At 42.8% G+C, this 24,350-nt stretch overlaps 1 protein-coding gene across 3 annotated transcripts in view; it reads right to left on the bottom strand.

Moving 5' to 3' along the window:
- PDE8A (phosphodiesterase 8A) overlaps positions 1-24,350 on the bottom strand; it is a 391,617-nt gene that overhangs the window by 36,551 nt on the left and 330,716 nt on the right. For all 3 annotated transcript variants that reach the window (XM_088472833.1, XM_088472831.1, XM_088472832.1), the window contains exons 9-14: positions 18,411-18,499; positions 14,806-14,857; positions 14,668-14,710; positions 11,209-11,286; positions 9,757-9,827; positions 3,616-3,780 (exon numbers count right to left, since the gene is read on the bottom strand). In XM_088472833.1, coding sequence (XP_088328959.1) covers positions 3,616-3,780; positions 9,757-9,827; positions 11,209-11,286; positions 14,668-14,710; positions 14,806-14,857; positions 18,411-18,499 — 498 coding nt within the window. The remainder of the gene's footprint in view (positions 1-3,615; positions 3,781-9,756; positions 9,828-11,208; positions 11,287-14,667; positions 14,711-14,805; positions 14,858-18,410; positions 18,500-24,350) is intronic.

Below are 24,350 nucleotides of genomic sequence, written 5' to 3'. Positions count from 1 at the left end.
AACAGAACTCTGATATCGCTGGCATAGTATGTTACTGCTCTGATATCAGTCCCCCTTTGTCATGTAGGGAGTTACACAAAGAAATCTGCAGCAGTGAGCTGACAAACCCATAGGGAAGCAGTGTGTGTACATAAAGGTCCGTGTCTATAGCAGGTGGGCCCAACGAAAAGTCTTAGACAAAACAAACAGATGTGCATTCGGTGCTCAGACCGATGCATACACATTGGAAACTTGTGCCTAAACTGGCCTGTATGTGCCGATTTAAGGATGTCAGCTGACCCCACTGAGTTTTTGGGTGTATTTACCCTGTCTGCTGATCCTGGGGTGTTCCTGACGGGTATTTCTGTTGGCAGATTTCTCCTGATCTTATTGCATTCTACTGCTGCTACTGCTAATCCTCACATAGACTTTCAGCCTTACTGTTGGCTCAATACTTGAACTTCCCACAAACAAATGATGTTTACAGATGTATTTTATTGTAGAAACAGACAAACATGCTGATCTTCCACAGCTCTGTAGAAGAAAATGTCACGTTCTGCAATCAGAACCTTAAGTCCATTCATTAAAATGGATACTGTGTTCTTGTACATCGTAGGGCTTCAAATTCCTCATTCAAGAAAAACACGGATGCTTCTCTCTTGTGGTTAGTCATCAGAAAATAAATAGGTAGGCGGTTTCTTTAGACATTTTTCCTGTGCATAACATTCATTTTATCAGAAGAATAACCTCTAACATGGGCAGCCACACGGAGCAGGATGTGGGAGAGACAGAGCAGTCTTGATGTCAGGACTTTCTCTGCACACTTCCTGAATGCTGGCAGTGACATGTAAATAGCACCCACTGCCAATCTGTTAACCCATAGTAGGACACACTGGCAGGATGTATACGTGCAGAGTAAAAAGCAATGTCATGTAAACAGCTCTGGTGTTACTTTGTAATGTTGCATTGTATAAAAGTGACACCAAGTAGGATAAATGTTGCATAATAAATATAAAGTGTGTTTTTTTTGTTTAACTCCGTGCATTGTTAAGATGCCCCCAATCCTTGGCCCAGGATTAAACAAATTGCACATATTTATACATATCTTGCCATTTTCCCCTATTCTTGGATCTGTGTTGAGTAAGGAGCACAATAACTTTTTATCATAGTTACTACTTCAAGACATGTTGTAATATCTACAACCATAGAAGCCAGATACAGATTCTCATTTAACTATTCCATAATGTCAACAAGAACCCCTTTGTTGCAGGAGAGAAACGCATTGTAACAATATGATGTTTGACCAGCAGCAATGCATAGTGCATGATGAGTGGCCTACTGTACAGTATGTACAGCTATAGTATACTATAGGCTACACATTTGTGCAGAGACATAAAAATAATAACAAATAGGACCTGCTCCCTTAAAGCAATTACCAGTAGCAGTGCTACAGCCTAGGGCTGGTTCATACTAAAGCAGGAGGACAATGAGTGGTAACCAGCGGCAGCTTCCATCTTTTCCTGGTGGTGGACTGCCTGTGCAGCAGTCAGGCCAGGCCACCTCTCTCCTCTTATCTCTTCAGCTGCTGCCAGGTGCATTGGGAGGGCCCGTGATCGGCGCATGCGTAGAAGCATCGGTTTCTAGGGACTGCTTCGACTGCAGCTCATAGAAGCCAGATATGGCTCACGGGAAGGTAGGACAGTGACTTCCCCTTTGAAGTGCTCTCTCTGCTAACTGCAGTCTGGATTGGAAGTACCATGGGGAAGAAAAATCCCCTGAGACTACCTTTCGGGCTGTGATTAGCAGTCAGCGCTTCTATTAGGAAGCCACTGCCAGTGCCAGGAACACTCACTGGGAGAGGCGGATCTTACTGTGGAAGGGGGGGCTATAGCTTTGTAGCCCCTAGGTAAAACCCACTGGTTTTAATAAACAACAGGCTTCACAGACTTGTCTGGATTACACTATGGTTGAGATGAACTAAGCTTTGGAGATAAAGTACAACAAGATAAAGATAAAGTACCAACCAATCATTTCCTAACTGACATGTTACAGGCTGTGTTTGAAAAATGACAGTTAGGAGCTGATTGTTTGGTACTTTATATCTCTCCACTTTATCTCTCCTCATGGCTTAGTACATCTACCCCTATAGCAGGAAAACCCACAGTGATAGAATAAACTAGTCACAGTGTGGCTGGAGCCTCTAGGATGGAAATGCACAAAACAACTGAGCAGACACCCATCTCCTAAAGCCAACCAGGCCTGGGCTCTTCCTTGTACTCCTGGGAACTGGGTTCCAGAGTTATAGTAATTGTAAAAAATAGGGACAAATATACAACTACAGTTATCCCAGCTATTGTGGCAATACATGTCACAGGACACACTGGAAGCAATAGCATGCCCATGGCTGCCAAGAGCGCATGTTGTTCCATAGAAGCTGTAATACATGTAGCTTTCCCAAAATCACTCTTTCACCACTTAATTAACATCTTTTTCCATGAAGCAGTCCAACTTGGAATAAAATAAATACCCTATGAGATGAACTGAACTGCTCCCATCCACCACAAATTTAATTGAATGGAACTTTTACTGCACAACCTTTGAGAAGAGTTTTCCCCATACTGACTGATTGGTTGAAGGGTGTGAATACCGATTGTGTTTTACTGAGCAGTGGAGGCTTGTCCAGATCCATTCAGTTCCATGTTACTTTGTGTTGAATGCTCCTTGGGAAAAAAATCTGTGAAAAATGCCCAGAAAAACAACCGACCCGATCACTACAAACATCTGCAAGTAAAATGACCAAAGACGGGATAACCTAAAACTCCCCTTCTCCACCAGCCGATCACAAGCAGCTGCCCACACTGGTTACTTGCAAATGTTGCAAAACTAAAAGCACTGCGGATCCGCCACATATTTGTGAATTGCGTTTAGAAAGTGTATATATGCAATTTCCTTTCTCTTTTAGGACATAGATAACCATAGATAAATGTGTGCTAAGTTTATTGGAGATATATTATATCATATTCCACAGAAACCACCTCTAGCTGTTTACCGTCGGATACCTTACTTAGCTGACAGTAGGTAGATTGTATGGTGACAGATCAGGTCATGTTGTTTCACTGGGTCTGCTTCAGAGATGCCAACAATGTCGAACGCAGTGGAGCGATTTTTTGCTACTGCGCATGCACCAAAGCGGCGACTGTTTAGTGACTGCGGTTGCAGAGAGGTTTCATTTTCAAAGTGAATGACAGGTAGGCAGCGTTTGGGGGAGGAAACGGGGGTGGCTAGAAATACACAGGCATGTCCGGAACGTTTTCTGTAAGTGCACTAACGAGCCTCTGTGAATTCCTGCACAGCTGGAGAGGCCCCGGCTCTTAGGTGAGACGCTCATGCTGAGTGAGCTTAGGCTTGCTCAGAAGTTCGATGAGCAACCAATGTTTCCCATGTTTTTGCTGTTGTATGTAAGCTGTGGATGAGACGCTGGAGGTGGGCGTCTCTGTGCACAAGATGGCGACAGATTTGGCATATATTCACAATTTCACCTCGTACGGATTGTAGCAATGAATCAGGCCCACTATCTTTATCGCTATGCAGTAACATAATATCAACTCTGCTGTAAGATATGATTTTTTGACTTACCGTCATCAAACCTCCAACCAAGTCACTGGTGTGAGGATCCTCATCTTTGGTTCCGAGCTGCGGAGAATACAGTTCTGTGGTTCTTAAGATCTCCAGTACTCGGTCCAAGGCTTCTGCCACTGGCATCGGGCTGTTTTCTTGTGCAGCATTGATGATGTTTATTACCTAGAACATATTAGAAATAATATAAAATTTTAAGGTAATGTAGTGATTCATATAATGATAACTTTCCATTAAGTGACCATAATGTCTATTTGTATAGTACCTATTTGAAACAGCCCTTTAAATGTAGTTATAAAGGTAAACACCTGCACATACAGTATGTGCAAAGATAGATGTCCTAATGGTCTCATAAATATTTCATGGGTTGTATGGGCACACAAGTCCTCTTATTTTAAATACTTGCTAAATAATTTATTTGGTAAAATGAGTTTAGAATTTAAAAGATCTATGTAATTCCAAATTAAGCACTCTGGGTCCCTGCCATTGTGTTATAGCCAGCCCATATACTTAATTGCAGCTCTTGTCTCACTAAACTTCAATACAGAGTAGAACGGGATGTAGTGTGTATGCTGGCGGACGGGATGCTGGTCGCTAAATTCCCGACATCGAAAGCCCGACTTGGGAATAAAGATAGTCGTCAAAATCTCGAAGCCTATCTAAATCCCGGTGCCAGAATCTCGACAGCCGCCATCCTGATCGAAGGTACACCAGGGCATCTTAGCTGTTAGCTGCGGTGGGGTGGTTCGTTTTAGGCACCACAGCTGGGTTAGGGTTAGGCTTTTTAGGGTTAAGCACCACTTGGGCGGTTAGGGTTAGGCACTAAGGGGGGACGGTTAGGTTTAGGCACCAAGGGGGGACGGTTAGGTTTAGGCACTAACGGGGAGGGTTAGGGCGCGGGGTTGGGAGGGTTAGGGTGCAAGAAAGGAGGGTTAGGGGGAGGGTTAATATACTTACCTGACCCCTGTCAGGATACTGAGCATCGGGATGCCGCTGTAGGCTTTTTTGGCAGTGGGCATCCCGACTGCCCGTATTTCATAATCAACCCGAGTAGAACATTACTACAAGAAGAGAGAACAAACACAACAGAATTATCCCTAAGCAGAGCTGTTGCCTGTTCTTTACAGAAAAAGAACTGACAGTGCACTGTATGGCTGTCACAAAGTGATGTAGTTAAAACCACCACTTACTAAACAGTGGTGCTTTGCGGTGTTGTACATCACTGGGACACCGCAGACCCAAATTGGGCAAATGAGCTTACAATCGTTTAAACTGTGAATATCAGCATTGTTTGGAAATGCTGGAAACACTTATCTAACCTGCCCATTAATGTTTATAAATGTCATATCATCGAGACTTGTTTGGTACTTGTAAAATATATGTTATTGTTGGTAAACTGTAAAGCGCTTTGGGTACAAAGAACTATACGAGTAGAAGTATAACTATCTTCGCCCAATTCCAATTAAGAAAAAGAGGACAACAGTTTATGGCTCAGCTTAGGCAGGGCACTAAACCAGTGATCCTATCTGCCCCACCAGTGCAGTGGGAGGGTGAAAGAAAGTCATAGCCCTAGATGTAAGTGCCAGCTCTGTGGGTGCTAGAGAATCATCAATATTGGTGCTTCCACTTTCCATATCTATTCGTGGTATTTTCTCAATCATATGGGGGGAGATTTCAGCTACTCCCAAACATTTTAAAAAGTTGGCTGCCATTGCCCTAACTTAGATGCTGACAGCCCCAACTCTGGATCTACTGTCCATGGTGCAGTGGAGAGCAGGACATACAGTAGCTATACTTTTTACTGTAATGCTGGGAGATGTAGTCTACGTTCATCAGGTGGAATAGATGGGAAACATACTCTTATCTGAGGTCTGAACTGTAAGTAGAGGAGCTTTATTTTTCTCTTAGTAAGGCCGCTCACCCACAGCAGGTCTATGCTTACCATGCCCACCATTACTACTGTAGCAACACCATGACGCTAGTAGTTGTGGGACTAATCTGGTTACACATCAAACTGTCATGACTTAATTGTATCAATGCAAGAACATTTAATGTCAGTATGGGATTCCTAACTTTATTGTATAAGATTAGATACCAAATAAGTTTGATAACCAATCATATAAATATCACCAGTCCCAGCACAATTTTCTGTAAGTCTGAGGACTTTAATACTGATTATACAGCCTTGGGAACAGACTGCATGAGTGCACCTCTGAAGCAGAGGACAGGAAATTTCATACACAGTTACTAAAAGAGTCTAGTCAGAATGAGAATACTTTACACTTAATATTCATGAAGATTGCCTTGTATCTAATGATGTTGTAGTTTAGGTCACATAATTACCAGTCTCTATGGCTTAGCATAAAAACAGTCATGATTACGAGAGAAGAAAGGTTTTAGAGTTTAGATAATGTAACATTGCAGAGATTGGAAAATGTCTCAATGATACCTTGCCAGGGCTGAAGTGACGCAGAACACCAGAGAATTAGTGGGAACTACTGACTGGAATCATTCAAAACAAGATGACAAAAAAGGAACACAAGTGGGAAACTATACAGGAAGGCATAATAATTATTATGTTGGAAGAGACAAAAGCATAGTTATTACAAGCTACTCTACAGAAGAGGAAGTGTTTTCTTAACGTAATTCCCCAAGCTAACTGCATGGTGGACAGGATTTATTCTCTACAAAATTGTGCAGTATTTAATATCACAATGTCAGGCAAAGGACGGGTCACTGCAGATGATACCTCAACATGCTGTCAGTCAGGGCCAGACCTTATGTCTAAGGATTCTCACCAACATATCTGGGGAATATTGCTGTTATCTTTAGTGGGCTACACTGTGCTGACAGAGCTAAAGTGCCAGGTGCTGCCCATCCTGGAGCTAACATGGACAGATGTGTCCTAATACATGTAGCCCCAATATGCCATATGGCGAGGTAGCCTGGCACGAGTGAACTGTGCTGAGAGGTGTAGCGTCTTTTTCGAATGTGCGTCTTAGTCGAAACACGACCACTTCACGATTTTATTACCTTCCTTTTTTCTTTTCTGTATTCCTTCTGTTTTTATGACTAAAATGTAATAAAAAATAATATATAAAAAACAAACAAAAAGAAAATGCTTCACAAGACTGCACTGATTAAATTGACATGTGACACTGGTATATCTGTGTGCTACTGAGTCTGTACCTGTACAACAGAACTTGGCATGAAAACAGCCGTGGCTGCTGCATTGTACAGATTCGTCTCAGTCACTGACAGATGTACAGTACAAGTGTCGCATATCAAATTAATCAGCACAGTCTAATGAAGAGATTTTGTCGCATCACGTTGCAACTAAGACACACATTCGAGCGAAAATGTTGCACAAAATACAATCAGCACTAGCCGAGTGACACTGAACCTAATGGACCGAGAAGGGATTCTGGCATGACTGCAGCAATAGTGTATGATCCCGAGTGATGTGTGGTTGTGATGTGCGGCTGTGCACATCACTCAGAGGACCTCATTTATCAATGAGTTTTATCATTCACAACTAGTGATAAAACTCGCTGGGCATAGTAAATGGTGCTCCAGCCAATCTGCTCCTGTCATTTTTCAAACAGATGAAAGTTAGGAGCTGATTGGCTGAAGCACCATTTATCATACACAGCAAGTTTTATCACTCATTGTGAATTGATAAATGAGGCCCAGATGCGCCCGTGGATATGAAAGGGAAAGTGAGTGATGTTGCAGTTGCGATGTGCTGCCATTATATGTGTTCTAACAGTACATCCCTAACATCGCTTGTAATAGAATCGGCCCTAGATCATCCTTAGTAAAACTGAAGACTTCTTAGTATTTCTAAGTGTTCAATGTGTAAGTTTTCATTATGGCATGAAAATGATGAGGAGGACAATCAAATAAATTATTTTATTTCCGATTAGTAATAGATCTGCATTAAAGACACATTGTGAAATGTGCCTGTAGGGAGTAAGCTATGAAGTCACAACGGACAGGCCTAAATTTTAACATCCGTCATCCATGGACATGTTGTTGTCTGACTGATACATGGTAAAATGCTGTCATTAATGGACTACATTCAGGAAAAGGTCAGGTTCAAATACAATGCCTCTGGCATCTGTGCTGTTATGTGATGCTACATATGGCCTAGAAGTAAAGATGTACTGTGTACTGTAGATGACACAGACCCTTACAACCCATTGACAAAATATAATTTAAAGTGGAAAAGCCCTTACTTACTTGAGACTGATGAATGTAATATATATTGACTTCAATTATTTGTAGAGTTTAGAATGCAATAATAATGTCTCATAGTTTCTAGGACTAAGACAATTATTAGATAACATGCATTATGTACCTGTTTTTAAAACCCATATCACATAAATGGTATAAATATAGCAGTTTCTTCATTAGCTGAATTCAGTGACTTGGGATGAGGGACAGGCTTTTGCAGAAGAGAGCAGCACGTAACAACAATTGAATAACTAATAATGTAATAACTAATAATGTAGTTCAACAAAAAACATTATGGTAATAGAATATACATTAACTGTCCGCATCTGAACTTTTAGTACCGGCTTAAATTTAGTAAATGTATTAGTGGGCTATTGTGTGCATTGTCAGGACCTGCTGTGACATAAAAATAATTTTGCAAATTGTGCTCAAAAGCCACTTGCAAAAGCAATTTGAGCACTCTCTTAACAAACTAAAGTGCCTACCATTTTAAACAAACTAATCTTGTACCTACTGCACGGCAGTTCCATATTGCAATTCTGCCTGCAGATACACTTTACTGGCATGTTGTATAACAACCAGAGAGGCCGCGGGACACTCATCTATAACCACCAGGGGGCATGAAGTACACATTGCATTTAGTAGGTCCACATGGAAATATGTCCATTCACTGCCAGGAAAACTTTGCAGTCAAACATTTGATTTTTTTTTTTATGAATAAAGCAGTACAGAGCGTACATAGGTGAAAGAACAAAACTTTCAGCAAAGATAATAACAGTGGGGCTGATGTAGTTGGGTGTGTGTTATTTTGGAAGAAATTGCAATTTTTTTTTTATATACTTTTGCATGAGCACCATAAATTCTGCATTCCTTTCATATGCAGGAGCATTTGCACTTGACACTTCCTTACATTTAGATAGATAGAAGGAAGGATAGAGGTGACGTGTAAGCTAGGGCTGGAGGATTGAGGGTGTGCAAATTTTCTATAGCATGTGACTTAGAAGAAGGACATGAATGGGGAAAATCATCCTGGACCCCCAAAAATGTAAACTTCGTCAGCAGAATCATATTGAAGACTGTTAGTGGTGTTAGTGGGCATAACGAAAGTTCTGGATGTTTTTAAATGGTGTGAAATGGCTGATTTGTGCTTTTTTTTTTTTTTTTTAAAGTAAACTGTTTTTTGTTTAATCTCAAACGAATTAAACAAAAAATGCAAAAGAAAGTAGAAATAAAGGTGATTTTGTGTTAATTTGAGGCTTCTTTAACTTTTTTTTACATTTTTTTTAAAAGAATTCTAAAAAGCAATTATTTTTCATTTAAAAAAATATATAGTGTAATTACATTTGGTGTGACTAAACTAACGAAAAGTAGATTTTTGTTGTAATTTGAGGCCATTTAAAAAAATCAAAACAAATATGACATGTAATTATTGGGCCAATTAAGCTAATTGAAAACTTCTAAAAGTCATTAGAGGGGCTTTCCAAGGGGTTCTGCACTGTGGCCTGACATTTTTATCTTGAAATAAAAATTTTCCATACAATCTCACGCCCTCAGAGGGGTGCGCACAAAAAAAAAGTGGTTTTACTTTGAAAAATATGCGAGTTTGGAATTGGATTGCAACTTCACTTTGCAGTGCAAGTTTGATGTGAAAACTCGCACCACATTGGATTGACCCCCATGACTGTGATATTACATAAAGACCACAGAAGACCCTAAAAGTAATAGTAAATAATACTCATGCTTGTCCACATTTTAGATGATCTTCTCCTTCATGTCCGTGCCCTCGCTGTGCATTGCTGAGATTCATGCAGCAGGGGGTGGTTGGGAGGTTATGGTTGGACAATGATGATGTACATTAGCTTCATTTTCACAATGAATTACCCTGCAAGTAATTAGTTACTGTACCTTTGTAATAGGGGCTTCAATAGTCATTGAATGTATCCTTGCCATTGAAGAATGCCGCCTCTGTGAACTACCTGTATAGTAGCGAAAGAAGTTAAACCTATGTCAGCCATGCCATCATTAGATTGGGAAAAGACAGCCTTGTACTCTGAGCTCCATTTACACAAAAGAGAACTGAAAACAAAATCACTGGAATTACTGATATCATGTCCTGGAAGTGACACCCAACTATAACCCTCTTCCTGTATCCACATTCCCTCTGTGTCCCAATCAGAGAGTTCCACATCCTCCCTACAGACCTTTAAACCATTATATGAAATTATTTTTTGAGCATCTTTGTGTTGTGTAAGAGGATGAACGTAAGCTGCAAATTACTGGTGGATACAAGGGTTCTGCTGCATAGTCTCGCAGAGCCATGTTATTACAGAATACAGGAGTATTTGATGAGCCAGGTGCTTTCTGTTATGGATAACGTTCCCTTTTACTGTAATTACATTAATTGTATTTTATCATAATGTGAATTGTTTAAGTACAAGACGGTATTTAGAGTCTATGCTCTGTCTCAAACAAAGGTAGTATAAGAAGTGACATGGGACCTGATCCAGAGATGGTTGGTCACGTAGCCGTGATGGCAGAGGCAGTAGCGGGAATATGTAAATACTAATCTCAGCATTCCCTTTGCGCTCCGCTGTGTGATGAAGCATACGAGCGTGAGACGCCCACTTTCAGGCTGTGAGGTCTGTACAGTTGCGATGGAAATTGTACACACTCCAGTATTGATGCAACATTGGTCGTGCCACCGACATTTGCAGTAGCCTAGGGTCTACTCTAGCTATTCTCCTGTAATCCAACTAAACATGGCCTCTGTAGCATTGGATTTGTGATTGGGAAAGCAGCAGCCTGTGACACTCCCATAACACGCCCATGTAACAGTCTTTTTTTGTGTTCATTTTAGGTCACCTCCCAGTGTCCACCCTGAAATGCCCGGGAATTGCAAACCATTCTCAAGTGTTAGTTATGGGATACACAATTGTAATCGTCATTGGACACTTGGGTTTGCACGTGCGCAGTACATATTTCTGTGACTTTTCGTGCATGGACTGTAGCAAAAGACCTTGGGAACATCAATACTGCGTCCATTTATGAATCAGGCCCATAGGGCGATATTGAATTAATCTTCTAAACTGAGCTTTACAAATGACAGATTTGGGCTGGGTACAATGGCCAACACCACCAATATCAGTTTTCACATAGGCTGGCCATGTCTGTTCCATGGCATGGGCTTCATGGTTTCTTTACAAACCAACATAGGGAAAACAGTTACATCAATAGAAACAAAGCCGTGGTACATACAAGCGTGTATAAAACGTGCATAGCTGTATCAATGTTAGAGCAAATGGATATGAAAAATGGGTTAAAATCTTTTTATTCCTACTTCTTTAAAAGTTTACATACCGTCACTTCCTCGGGAGGTGGTTGACCTGACATCTAAGGAACCTTTCCGCCTGTCCTTGTGTCTGCAACTCTGGATATCTGTGGGAAAAGTTTGAATCCTTGAAGTTTGTTATCAGTTTCCAGCAAAACAACCTCTAGCATTTCAGCGATTCAAGTCCGTAATGCGCAACCCTGCTGGTCATGGCGACTATTTCCATCCCTAGTGCCCATGGACTTTATGCCACTCTTTAACACTTAATTGTACCCCAAGCTTGTAGGGGGAATTTCCATAGACTCTATTGTATATTTTTATGCGCTATAGACTGTAAACAAGTACACCATTCACAGTATTACTCAGCGTCATATATGTTGTATTACAAACTGTAACATTATTATACACTGCATCTACATCACAAACACTACAGGGGGAATGCAAACTATTTTAGCAATCGAAACAAATGCTGGGTACACATTTAGACGACAGATCGGTCAGTAGATGCATCTGCCATCACAGCGGCTGAGTTGTAGGCTATGCACTTACTAAGTGGCCGCTCGATATGTTTGTGCAGATATCACAACTGGCCGCCCAGTTGAGATGTCAGCGTTGGCGATCCCTGCAGCAAGTGTACGGCGGGTTGCCCGTACACACACAGGCAGATGCACCGCAATATCTTTCAGATATATCATCATCGTCTGTGCTGCAAAGTCGCCCGGATATGTCTGTGAGCGACGTTGTTCACAGACATATCGAGTGTACAAATGTGTACCCAGCATTACAGATATAATCAACTTCCTATATATGATCTTCTGTGTAAACATAGAACACATGAATGTGCACATACATTATGCACTGATGCGATGTAACTAGTCCCTGTTACTATGGAAAGCATCACATTCCAATAGCATGAAGATTTCACAGTAATAATTACTAATAATCAAGGTAACAAAATATAGCAGTAGCCTTAATAATAATAAAATAATAACAGATAGGAATTTGGCATTACGCACATATTGTTCAGTTTAGATTGTGTTTCTACATTAGAGATCACATCCACATTTTGGAGCTGATTCAAAGCAAAACAATGGTAACTGCATCTTGGTAAAGCCATGCTGCACTGCAGGAGGGGCAGATTTATACTGGTGTCTATTGGTGGCCGTCCATATGCAACTTTATACAAATGCAGCTACAGAGTCCTTCCCTCCTGTACATCCGTGCCTCTGAATGTGCAGGGACTAAGACGTCCACTGTCAGCGTCCATAGATGCTGAAATACAGATTAGTGCGTGATTAGACGCCACTATCGGTCACGGCATCAAAACTTGCACCAGTCTTACGGTAGGTGCAGTTTCTCTGTTCAAATATGGCGTCCTGTGTCAGCCTCTGGGAGTCCATGTATATAGCCACTCTCGGCGACACACCCACAACACTCCGATAACACGCCCATAAGATGGACTATCTCCATGCGTGCGCTAAGACACCTCCCAGTAACCCATCACTTTTCCAAAACATTTCCATTACTGTGCGTCTCGTCTTTTGCCGAAAATGTTGCAATGCGATGTGACTAGGACACGCCAGCAGACCGTGCTGATTAATTTAATATGTAACACTTGTATATCTGTGTGCACAATGTAGCGGGTGCAGCTTTTTTCATTCCAAGTTCCGTTGTGACTCATGTACAGACTCAGGTGCACACAGATATAAGTGTTGCATATCACATTAATCAGTGCAGCGCACCCTAGTCGCATCACAACTTCGATGCATTTTCGGTGAAAAAAATGTGCCTGATGCTGTTCGAGTAGCATGGAACCTTGCGGCTCACTCACGCTAGGCAAGTTGTGCTGCATGACGTATTGAGGCTAGATGTATGAGGACACAACGGTATTGAGGCTAGATGTATGAGGACACAACGGTATGTATAATGCATTAAGGGCACACACATTGCATGATGCATTCACTTCATTCATTTAGTACAGAACATGTTAGAACACCAAAACATGTAGATGTAGTTTATTTCCAATTGCAGTAACTGGCACGCAAGATGCTTTTAAAATCAGCTAACACCAGTTCTAGTAGTGTTGATGAAGGGGCTTACCCGATTTAGACTTCCATGTACTCCAATGGGAAGCCTCCTACACACACAAAGGGGTCTATTCATGATGTTAATTATCGGGGTACGGATAGAACCTGATAATTAACATTCTAACTCGCCATGGATTCTGGACAAATACATCATTGCTCCAGCACGGAGACAGCTGATCCGAATATCAGCTGTCCCCACGAGCGGCGAATCTTTTCACTGCTTCTTTCAGAGCAGTGACACTAGCGCGCATGCGTGACCTACAGGTCACACATGTGCACATGAGCCCCGACGTCCGGCAGAATGAACCGGACAGGGGCGGAGTGTTCCTAAAGGATCCCTCTATGCAACCCGGGATTCCTTCCCATAGGGAAGACTCGGTTTGCGAGCCCGAAGCGGAAGCACTCGCCATCTGAAGAAAATATTGTATTTTCTGAGCTTGATGAATTCTATCCCTATACTAGTGTATGGGGACAACGGGCCATTCTACCAGAGGAAGGTAAGCAGGAGATATCTGTGATACTAGTGTATGGGGCAGCGGGCCATTCTACCAGAGGAAGGTAAGCAGGAGATATCTGTGATACTAGTGTATGGGGACAGCGGGCCATTCTACCAGAAGAAGGTAAGCAGGAGATATCTGTGATACTAGTGTATGGGGACAGTGGGCCATTCTACCAGAAGAATGTAAGCAGGAGATATCTGTGATACTAGTGTATGGGGACAGAGGGCCATTCTACCAGAAGAAGGTAAGCAGGAGATATCTGTGATGTCTCCTGTTTTACCTTCTTGATGAATGGCCCGATAACTACATTTCTACAATTGCAGGTGCAAATGTTCATTTTCATCTGCTTTTGTAGAAATTAAGTGATGATGAACAGACCCCAAAGTAGTCACTGGTGACATTACAATGTCACAACATTCTCTAAACTATGCTCAGTGCACACAGTGTTCACACTGAAAGAGGTGTTGGTGACAGACTTAATTTAAACCCCCATCCGTCCACATAGCCTGGGTCCAATAATGGTGGTAAGGGGTGGCTCATAATTATAACTGCAACATGGCAAGATAAATATGTATGGTGACTGATTAAACACGACTTAATACAGAAGTGGTAACATCAGGCACATACAGTAAATACATGCCATGTATGGAAGTCACATAAAGACTGAAGTAACTTCAATACATACAGTAGTCAGTATAGGGCTCACTGATCACAAATGTTTTTTCTTTTTATCACAGTGATATATTAAATATTTTTTACTGGACATGATCACAGCCCTGCAAAGGTGGTGATCACATACAGGACCAGGAGGCATGCACTTAGGTTTAGCATACGTATAGAAGTAGGATGTTAGAAAAATGTGAAAATAAAACATTTTAATCCTATTACCAGAAAGACAAACCTGTTTGAGACTCAGCCTGAACTCGCTCACATTGTTTTTCTACCTGAAAGGAAACATCAATAATCAGTCTCTGACACCACAGTCAGTAATGGAGATGTATCGTATGAGTATATGTGTCACAAAAAGAATCTTACATACCTTATTGTTGTCATTACACGGCCGGCTAATAGACACATAGTGTCTGATCTTACTGTAAAAAGAGAATGCTTTGAATTTGCACGTCAGCTAAGGAGACAGATACATATATATTGTATATCTGTAGAGATATAGATATACATACATACACACTCATATCTACTGTATTTACTAAAACTCAATACATACACACAAATTAACACTTAACATGTATATAGTTGGATACTGAAATAATTACTAATAATAAGTACTACTACAAATACTAGGGGACTCTACATTGTGAAAATAATATAATGGGACTAACACAGTTATAATTACCCATTTACTTTTAATTACATCTATAAAAGTAAATACATATCGGCAAGCTCTCATTTATATCACTGTAACTGAATTTAACCACTTAACTGACATTTTTTGTAAGAATGGAGGCCTAAAAAATTGAAAAACCAATTTAAATAATGAATGAATATATTTTATTGAAGAAAAAAAATTATATATACACAATATAATTACGGGGTGTCTCGCACCACCCCATGTCCATAGGCCCCCATTGCAAAATTACCTCTCACTCCCATTGGCAAAAGATCTCTCCAGTGGCAATTGTTTTCCATTAGAATTATTCCCCACCCCCCTAGTAGTAATAGAGTCTCATTTGTGTAACCCCTCTACCCCCAGTGTAATAGATCCCAGTTTTTGCACAAATGCCCCCCACCACCACTACGCACACACACCTCCATCATTAGTGACCAGTGTAATTTTTTTTTATTAATTTAAAAACCCTTCATGTCCCAGTATAAATTTTTATTATTATTATTATTATTATTATTATTATTATTATTATTATTATTATTATTATTATTATCCTTTATTTATATGTGGTGCCACAAGTGTTCTGCAAAGTCTTACAAAGTACATAAACAAGTAAGTGAACACTCAAAATAAGAGGCAGGGTGTAAGCAGCCAAGTGTTAGGTGCTCTTGTGGGGAGTAAGGAGTAGATGAAAGTACAAGTAATGAGAAGCACAAGAGGGAAGTGGGCCCTGCTCGTGAGATGGGACATAACCCCCCTCCTCCAGTGCCAATAGAGCTACCACACCCACACTGCCGCATCTCTCTGCAAGGTCATAGATGGGCAGGATGAAATAAGTTCTGCACATGGTCATAGTGATAGACATCAAAGGCTGTACTATCCAGGAGAAAAACCACTGATAGCTTAGTCATCGATGACCTTAACATCAGATATCGCCATCAATGTTGCGACATCGGTGCCACATCATCGATGGCAAAAGCTCGTCATTGGTCACAGACCATTGGTGGTTGCAAACTCCTCCTCAAAAGCAGAGAGATGCAGCAGGACGGCACTGTTGCATTGGATACTGCCATGTCAGCTAAAGCCCATCTGGCTGCAGTCACATCTCATGCAACAGCGCTAGTTAAGTAGTTAAATACAGCTGCATATACAATAGAAGGAAGCCATGCAATAATGGTATTTGGCTTCATGTAAAGGTCACTTTTACTGTAAAGAAATTGTAATACTGTAATAGATATACATTTACAATTTCCTAGAATTAGCACAATGAGCATTACAAGTGCCTCAGGCGCGCACGCAGGGGGGTTTCTGAGTGCCCAGAAACACCCCCTTCCCTGCCCGCTGATCAGTGGCGGTTTCAGTAAGTGTAGTGCGGACCGTCCTACCCAGCAGCGGTGTGTTTGTTTTAGCAGCAAATAAGCAAATAAGAGTCAGATAGACTCTCATTGGCTGCTGCATCCATGGAGGGAGCCGGGCTGGACCTCACTCATGAGCTCCACCTTCTGGCTCCCGCAGTGGGTGATGGGAGAGACGTCAGGAGCGGGGATTCAGGTAAGTGTTGTTGTGTCTTTGTCCTATTTATGTAAAGGGCACGGCATAGGGAGGCCACTACTGGGGGCATTGCATAGGGGGACCACTACTGGGGGCACTGCATAGGGGGGACTATTACTGGGGGCACTATATAAGGGGCACTGCATAAGGTGGACCACTACTAGGGGCGTTGCATAGCGGGAACCACTACTGAGGGACTGCATAGGGGGGACTACTGTTGGGGCCACTATATAAGAGGCACTACTGGGGGCACTGCATAGGGGGGCCACTACTGGGGGCACTGCATAGGGGGGACTACTACTGGGGGCACTATATAAGGAGCACTGCATAGGGGGACCACAACTGGAGGCACTGTATAAGGGGCACTACTGGGGGCACTGCATAGCGGGGACCACTACTGGGGGCACTGCATAGGGAGGACCACTACTGGGGGCACTGCATAGGGAGGACTATTACTGGGGGCACTATATAAGGGGCACTGCATAGGGGGGACTACTACTGGGGGCACTGCATAGGGGGGACTACTGGGGGCACTGCATAGGGGGACCACAACTGGAGGCACTGTATAAGGGGCACAACTGAGGGCACTGTATAAGGGGCACTACTGATCTATATATTTGTGTCTAGATGTTTTTTCAGTGGTTCGGTAACCAAGAATTTGGAAACCCCCCTTTCAAAATCCTGCGTTTGCCATTGCACCTATTATATGTCATGTGCAAGACAAAGGTATCCACTTGGCTGCAGAGATCTGCCAGCCTAGACTCAGGTATTTTCCACACAGCCAGTGACTAATAATAATATTATGCAGCAGGCCCCACCTCCCCACAACTAGGACAACAGCTTAAGGGGCATATTTCTCAACATTATATTTACTAAAATAATGTGAAAACGGGTGTTTTCACATTATTTTAGTATCACATACATTTATCAAAGGCCAACTGGAGTAGTTTTCGTGAAAAACTATCCAATCCCTTTATATCACATAATTTTAGTAAACAGACTGCATTTCCCATACTTGTAATGGGAAATGTGATCTGCCCAGATTTACTGAAAATAGAGCAGAGCTGGGAGCCAGCCCCTGTGATCAGCTGTGTGAGCTGATCACTTATAAAAAACCCACTTACTTACCTGCATCCAGGAACAGACCCCCCCAGCTCAGCTGGTCTCCGAGCTCCAGCACTGTGAACCTGGTCATCTGAGTAGCTGACCAGGGTCACAGTGCAGGAGCCGGGAGACCAGCTGATGGGGAGTGGGGATGGGGGGGGTTGCGGTATTCAGCGGCGGAGCATCCGCAGACACATTCCTCCTGTATTTTTAACGAAATATACAGAGAGAAGTGTGAGGACGGGTTTTGCAGGGACAGAGCTTTATCACAAGCCCTGTCCTTGCATGCAGATGTTAGTAAATCCATGTAATATTTCCTGGAATTATTACACTACAACCACATTTTAAACGAGGATTGCAGGGCGTGGTCACAAAAACAGCAAGGATCCTAGGCACTGGATACTGTAACTCCTGTCACTGCACTAATAAGCGCTTTATTGCATAATATTACTGGTGGAGGAGTTTGCATTAAAACCTCTGGTGCTGATATGGTGAGTGATAAAGGAAGAGCAGCAGTAATATGTATAATGTCTTTCCCCGGTTCGTGGTGGTGAGTGATACATGATACTGCTATTTTTTTCCTTTCATATAACACCCGTCCCCTTCCCCAAGCTACTAATATGTTACATTACTTCATTACTTACCCTCGATGTCCAAAAACAGGAATTATCTTTACATTTTGCTGGATATTATCACCATTTTTGTTTTTGGCATAGTAAACACCTTCCCATTCCTGAGAGAAACATGGATAACAAGTATTATTAAGGAGTGCTTATCCCATTCTCTATATGCCATTCAGCCATGTTTAAGTAACAATAAATACATTCCAAATATGGTTGAGGGTAAGGGGTTTTTACCATGACTGAATCACTAACATTAATGCAGCCATATACAAATCCTGACTCTGTCATTACTATTGTTTTGTGTATTCATCAGAATCTTTTGTTTATGTAATATTACCGCTGTTTGTCGCAGCATCGCTTTCGCCATCTTTAGATGCCAGCAATGGGAACCCGGAACTGCTTTCCGCTGCCAGCAATGAGAACCCGTGTCATGCACATGCGCAGACGACCGCATTTCACAAGACTCCCGTTGCTGGCAGCGTTAGGTTGCTAGCAGCCCAGAGGAGGACCTCACAGAGGAGGAGGACTTCGCTGGACCTCAACAGAGGGGTAAATATTGGTAAGTACCAGTGGAATTTCATTTGTATCACAGCGATACTAAACAAAAGATTTTGCTAGTGTTTACCTTTGTTTAAAAATTGAGGCCTCAGTATTTTACTGCATGCTAAATGTTTTCAGTAAGATAGGAAACGTTGTCAGCGTGATGGCATAGAGGTTAACATTGCTGCCTCCCAGTGCTGGGGTCATGAGTTTGATTCCTGACCAGGGCCCTTATCTGTGTAGAGATTTTTGTGGACCTGATTCAGACCTAGATGCGGCCGCTCGCTCCCTGCGTATGTAATTTCATCTAAGTGACGTCAAGGCAGGCGTTCGCACAGCAAGGTATATGTCTTGGCGAGCGATCACTTTGGACCGTATTCAATTTGGATCGAAAAGCCGTTTTCGCGTGTTTTGGGCGAAAACTTTTCACCGATGACGTCACTTTCACCTGTTTTGATTTTACTCGGTATTCAATTTGGAAGAGGCGGAAAGTCAATGCAATGTAATAGGCAAAAAGGTTTTGCCTATGAATAGCAGGCGGAAAAAAAGTGCAGAATTGGGGTTTTGGGGTGCAACGTTGTGGGAACCCCCGTGCAGCTTTCAGACAGTCCCACAAAGGTAAACTGTAAAAAAAAAAAGTAAATAACACTTAAGGACACCCCAAAATATCACTTTGAATTTGGGGGCAAAAAAAAAATGAATGTTGGGGGACAAAGATAAAAACTAGCGAACTTAACTCTGGAGGGGTCCCCAAGTGTGCCCCAAGTGTTTTTTTTCATTGCAGGTGCTTACGGAAGGTGGATTTTTCACAATTTTTTTAACTTAACTTTAGCAACTTTAAAATATGCTGACCCCCATTTTCAAGTACCCCAAATTTGCTGGGATAAGTTATTTTCTGCAAAAAAACTCCTGAATACTGGGCCTAATTCAGACCCGCTCGTGAGCGCTGAGCACTCGCAAGCGGGTCGATGGTGCCCTAATGCACATGCGCACGACGGAGGGAGCTCCGTTGTGCGCATGCGCGAGACCCGCATAGCGACAGCCAAGCGGGTCTATCGCTATGGGTCTCGCACCAAAGGGGGAGTGCTGTCGATGGTGACTGACAGCACGCCCCCTTTGGTGGGCGTGCTGGGGGCGTTGCTGCCCAGATGGAGGCGTTCCCATGGGAACGCCTTCCGTCTGGAGCCGGCCCCACTGACATCACTAGTGTCAGTGGGATGTCAGTGGGAGTGCTTTTGGCTCTGATAGAGCCAAAAGCACTCCTGGGCTTGCGGCAGCGAGACCCTCGTCGCAAGCCTGATGGTCGCGATGGTCTTGACCATCGCGACCATCTTTTTGGCCGCTCGCATAAGCTGTGGGTGGTCACCCACAGATATGCGAGCGGCCAGGAGGCCGCTCCATTTTTAGGTAGGAGGGCCTTGATTCAGAGTGAGTGTCCGGCTCTGAATCAGGCCCACTATTCTTCACCACTTACACAAAAACGCTATTTAGCAGCTATTGAGCCCGTTTAAAAACACCAAATACCTTCAGCAAGCCAAATCGGGGGGTACCATAGGGAACCCCCATGTCAGTGTCAGAGCATCTTTTAGGGGGTGTCAGGCTGATTTCCCCAAATCTGTCATGACTTTCCGCTTGTTTAAGTGTCGCCGGGTCCCGTTTTCGCCTACTTTCAAATTGAATACGGCGATACGCGGGCACGCGCGCGATACTTTTCCGACTGCAAAGCAGGCTAAAAGTCCGGGAGGCAAAAAAGTATCGCGGCTCGGCTCAAATTGAATATGGGCCTTTGTGTTTACAGACGCCCACCCGCCTGTCTTTAACCGCCCACTAGCGTACGTCATCTCCAGGAAGTATATACAACCATCAGTACATCGGGTTCCATCGGATCTGACTGCAGCCCTTGTGGTTGACTGTACCCTGCTGGAAGCACTGCGAGCAGTTCAGTGTAAAAGTCAACCAGGTGACATGCTAGGTACTATGACGCTGCCTGTTACGTATGTAGGCCTCTGAAACGGCGTTGAAATACTCTGGCACGTCTGCGTCCGCAACTCCACTCCCCTGTTACTACTGCCCTGCCCCTGTTACCACCCACAAACTGCCTCTCCTGTCACTCATTCCACTGGGCTGTCTTTGGAGGGCGAGAAAGCACATTCCGATCGCTCGTACTAGTTTGCGCACGCACACTGCGAACTACACGCATGCGCACATTAATCGAACATCGTCAGCAACGAGTGCCCGCTTGCTAGCGAGCAGGTCTGAATCAGGTCCTGTATGTCCTATCCGTATTTGTGTGAGTTTCCTTCAGATGCTCTGGTTTCCTCCCAGACTCCAAACACATACTAGCGGTTAAATTGACTGCTGACTAAAATAGACCCTAGTGTGGGCTTGTCTCTGTTAGGGAATTTAGGGAGAAATTTATTCAACGTTCTAAAGTGGGCAAGTGATAGTGTTTCCCTTAGCAACCAATCAGATTCTACCTGTAATTTATCTAGTACATTCTATAAAATGATAGCTAGAAGCTGATTGGTTGATATGGGTAACACCTCCACTTGTCCTACTTAGAAGGTATGATAAAGCTCCAATAGGGCAGGGACTGATGTGAATGGCAAATATTCTCTCTGTAGTGCATGACTTGTAGGCACTGTATGAAAATAATAATAATATTAATAATAATAAAGTGTGATATACCATAATTGTGTATTCAAGGGCAATGTCTATTTGAACTACAAACATTGCAGCATACGTTCACTGATTTTGGGAAACAACACTTGCTCAGTGTAAATCTGCCTGGGTGCTCATTTCTATGTGACAGTGTATTGGGAGAATGGGCACATCTCAGGCCATTAAGTGGTATAATTTTATTGAAGGCTAATTGACATTTAGGATGTATCTCTGGTACCTTTCTCAAGTGAAGATTGTATTGCAAATTTAGATAGCTAAATCATTTCACTCATTGGGCCTGATTCAGATTTGGGCATAGAGTAAAGCTGGGTACACACCTGAAAGATCTATCTGCAGATGATGGTTGTTCATACACACTGAGCAACCATCACCGCCATCTGGCTGGGGGTCCCGATGGTCGGGAGTCGCGTCGCATCCCCTCCCAAGCCGCCTGTGCAGCAGGTGTACGGGCGGTTGTCCAACTGCCTGTGCACATAGTATGATGTGCATATATATTTGCCATCGGCTGAGCTGCACAGCCAATGCAATATGTCTCTGAACAATATCGTTCACAGACATATCGTCTGTATACACTGGCCGACGCACATATGTTATGTCAGCCATTCAAATGAATGGCCGATATGTCGGCCAGTGTGTACCCAGCATAAGATATAGCATAAATTACTAAAACACCTTTTACATCTGCAGAGAGATACGGATTTGGGAGGGGGATGTCCAAACTGCAATCTAAATTGCAGTGTAAAAATAAAGCTGTCCTACATTTGTGGGCTACATGCAAAAGCAGCCAGTATTTACCCCACAAGCAAAGTAAAATGTATGTATTTGGCTCCCTACATTGCAACATGTTTTTTTCAGGTGCACAGTTACTCGTTCTACCTAAAGGTGCGTATATACGCAGCGATATTTTGGACGACCGAACAATAATGATATCGTTCAGTCGTCCAAAATATCATTCAGTTTATGCCCCCAAAAAATGAACGATAACGACCAATGCGCGCTCCCGTTGGACGTTGATTGTTGCCGTTCATCGCCCGAACCTGCTGCCTAACCTGACAATATTGTCAGGTTGTAGAATGCTCAGGGATGAGGGGGGGGAGCCCGGCACTGAACGATATCGTTCCTGATATCGTTCAGTGTTTCTGCTCAGTGTCGTTAACGTTAACGACACTGAGCACACCCCTGCCAAGGACACACGGGACGATATCGCTCATGGAGCGAATCGTCCTGTGTGTATGCAGTCTTACTCTATTCCCAAATGTGAATCAGGGGTAATATTGGAATTAGGCACCAAACAAAGTCAAAATTATATCATACATATGTTAAATAATATCACTTGCATATTAAGCTGTGCTGCGCAAATATTTAGTGCCTCGGAAGGTAGACAAACACAAGCACTATTTGCGCCTCTACAAAAAAGTACATTTCTATTTGATTAAAACAATTGCTGCTGTTTCCGATAAACGTGTAATTTTCAAAACACCTCAAGGACTGTGCGATTCTCTTATCCCCTTGATGAGAATTAAGTAGTCAGCAATGGTCTGAGGCACAATGAACACTTTGGGCCTGATTCAGAGATGTACGCTAGCTAACCCGATGGTTAGCGTACATCTCCGATGGTGAGTGGTCTGCGCATGTGCAGAACGGGTCCTGCGATCTCGCCTGATGACCCTCCCAAGCCGCATGATTGACATGCGGCAATGTTTGGGAGGCGGAGCGGTGGAGTGGCTGGTCACAGTTCCGGGAAACGGGGGTGTGTTGTCCCAGTTATCCGGGAGGGATGAGGCCAGGGTCTGCGTTGGTGGCTGCAGATTTCCTGGCCTCGCAAGTGAACAGGAACCGACCAGGCTATGGTAAGCTTTAGCATCCCTGGCCAAAGGAGCAACCATCGCGCTGTGATGATGATCCCAGGTTGCGATCACGGTCGCAGCGCTGTGATCGCAGATGCAGCAAGGAGGTGTCTGATATCTTTTATTTACATGGCACCCCAAAGTGTCCACAGCCCCTTACAACGATTAAACAACACAATTATATATCAATAAATAAGATAATAATTTCACACAATCATACAACCAAAGACCGGGTGGAGTATGGAGGAAGTGAAGGGTAGGGTAGAGTGTTCCAATATGGGTAGAAAAAGCAAGTAGTGATAAGTTGTAACAGGGGAATAGGAAGTATTTCAGCACTTAATGAACCTGTACCCGGGCAGGCAGGAGTTTGTGGTGATAGACAGGAACAGTGGCAAGGAGAGTGCTAGGAGGGAAGAATGAGGGAAGAGGGCCCTGCCCGTAAGAGATGGGGATAGATAGCTTCAATAGTATTTTATATGAACAATGTAGCTGATTTGTTTTTTTTCTTTCTGCAATTAACTGATGTGATTTGCTCAGTCAGTTTATTTGTAAGTATAATTATAAAATAAAGCTAGATGTAGCACAGATTATGTGATTTGAGCTTAATTGTCTAAAAATTAAAGACAGATTCATCAACACATTACGACGTCCAAGCAGAAGTTAGAGCAGTGACTCTATAGCTTACTAACTCAGCAAGTGAATGTGAGATGGTATAAAGAGAAAAAAATATATAAAATACATCTATTACAAGTCATATAGTATCATTATAAATTCATAAATCAGGAGGGACATTTATATTAGTTTACAGAATAATCATGAAACTGACATGATAACCACCAGCAGACACGCACTTCCATTTGTGACCAGCACTGCTAGGATATGGTCGGTTGCT

The sequence above is a fragment of the Taudactylus pleione genome, unplaced genomic scaffold (genome assembly GCF_031769625.1).
Source record: "Taudactylus pleione unplaced genomic scaffold, aTauple2 ptg000129l, whole genome shotgun sequence".
Classification (NCBI taxonomy): domain Eukaryota; kingdom Metazoa; phylum Chordata; class Amphibia; order Anura; family Myobatrachidae; genus Taudactylus; species Taudactylus pleione.
This window is presented reverse-complemented; position numbering and strand designations above follow the sequence as displayed.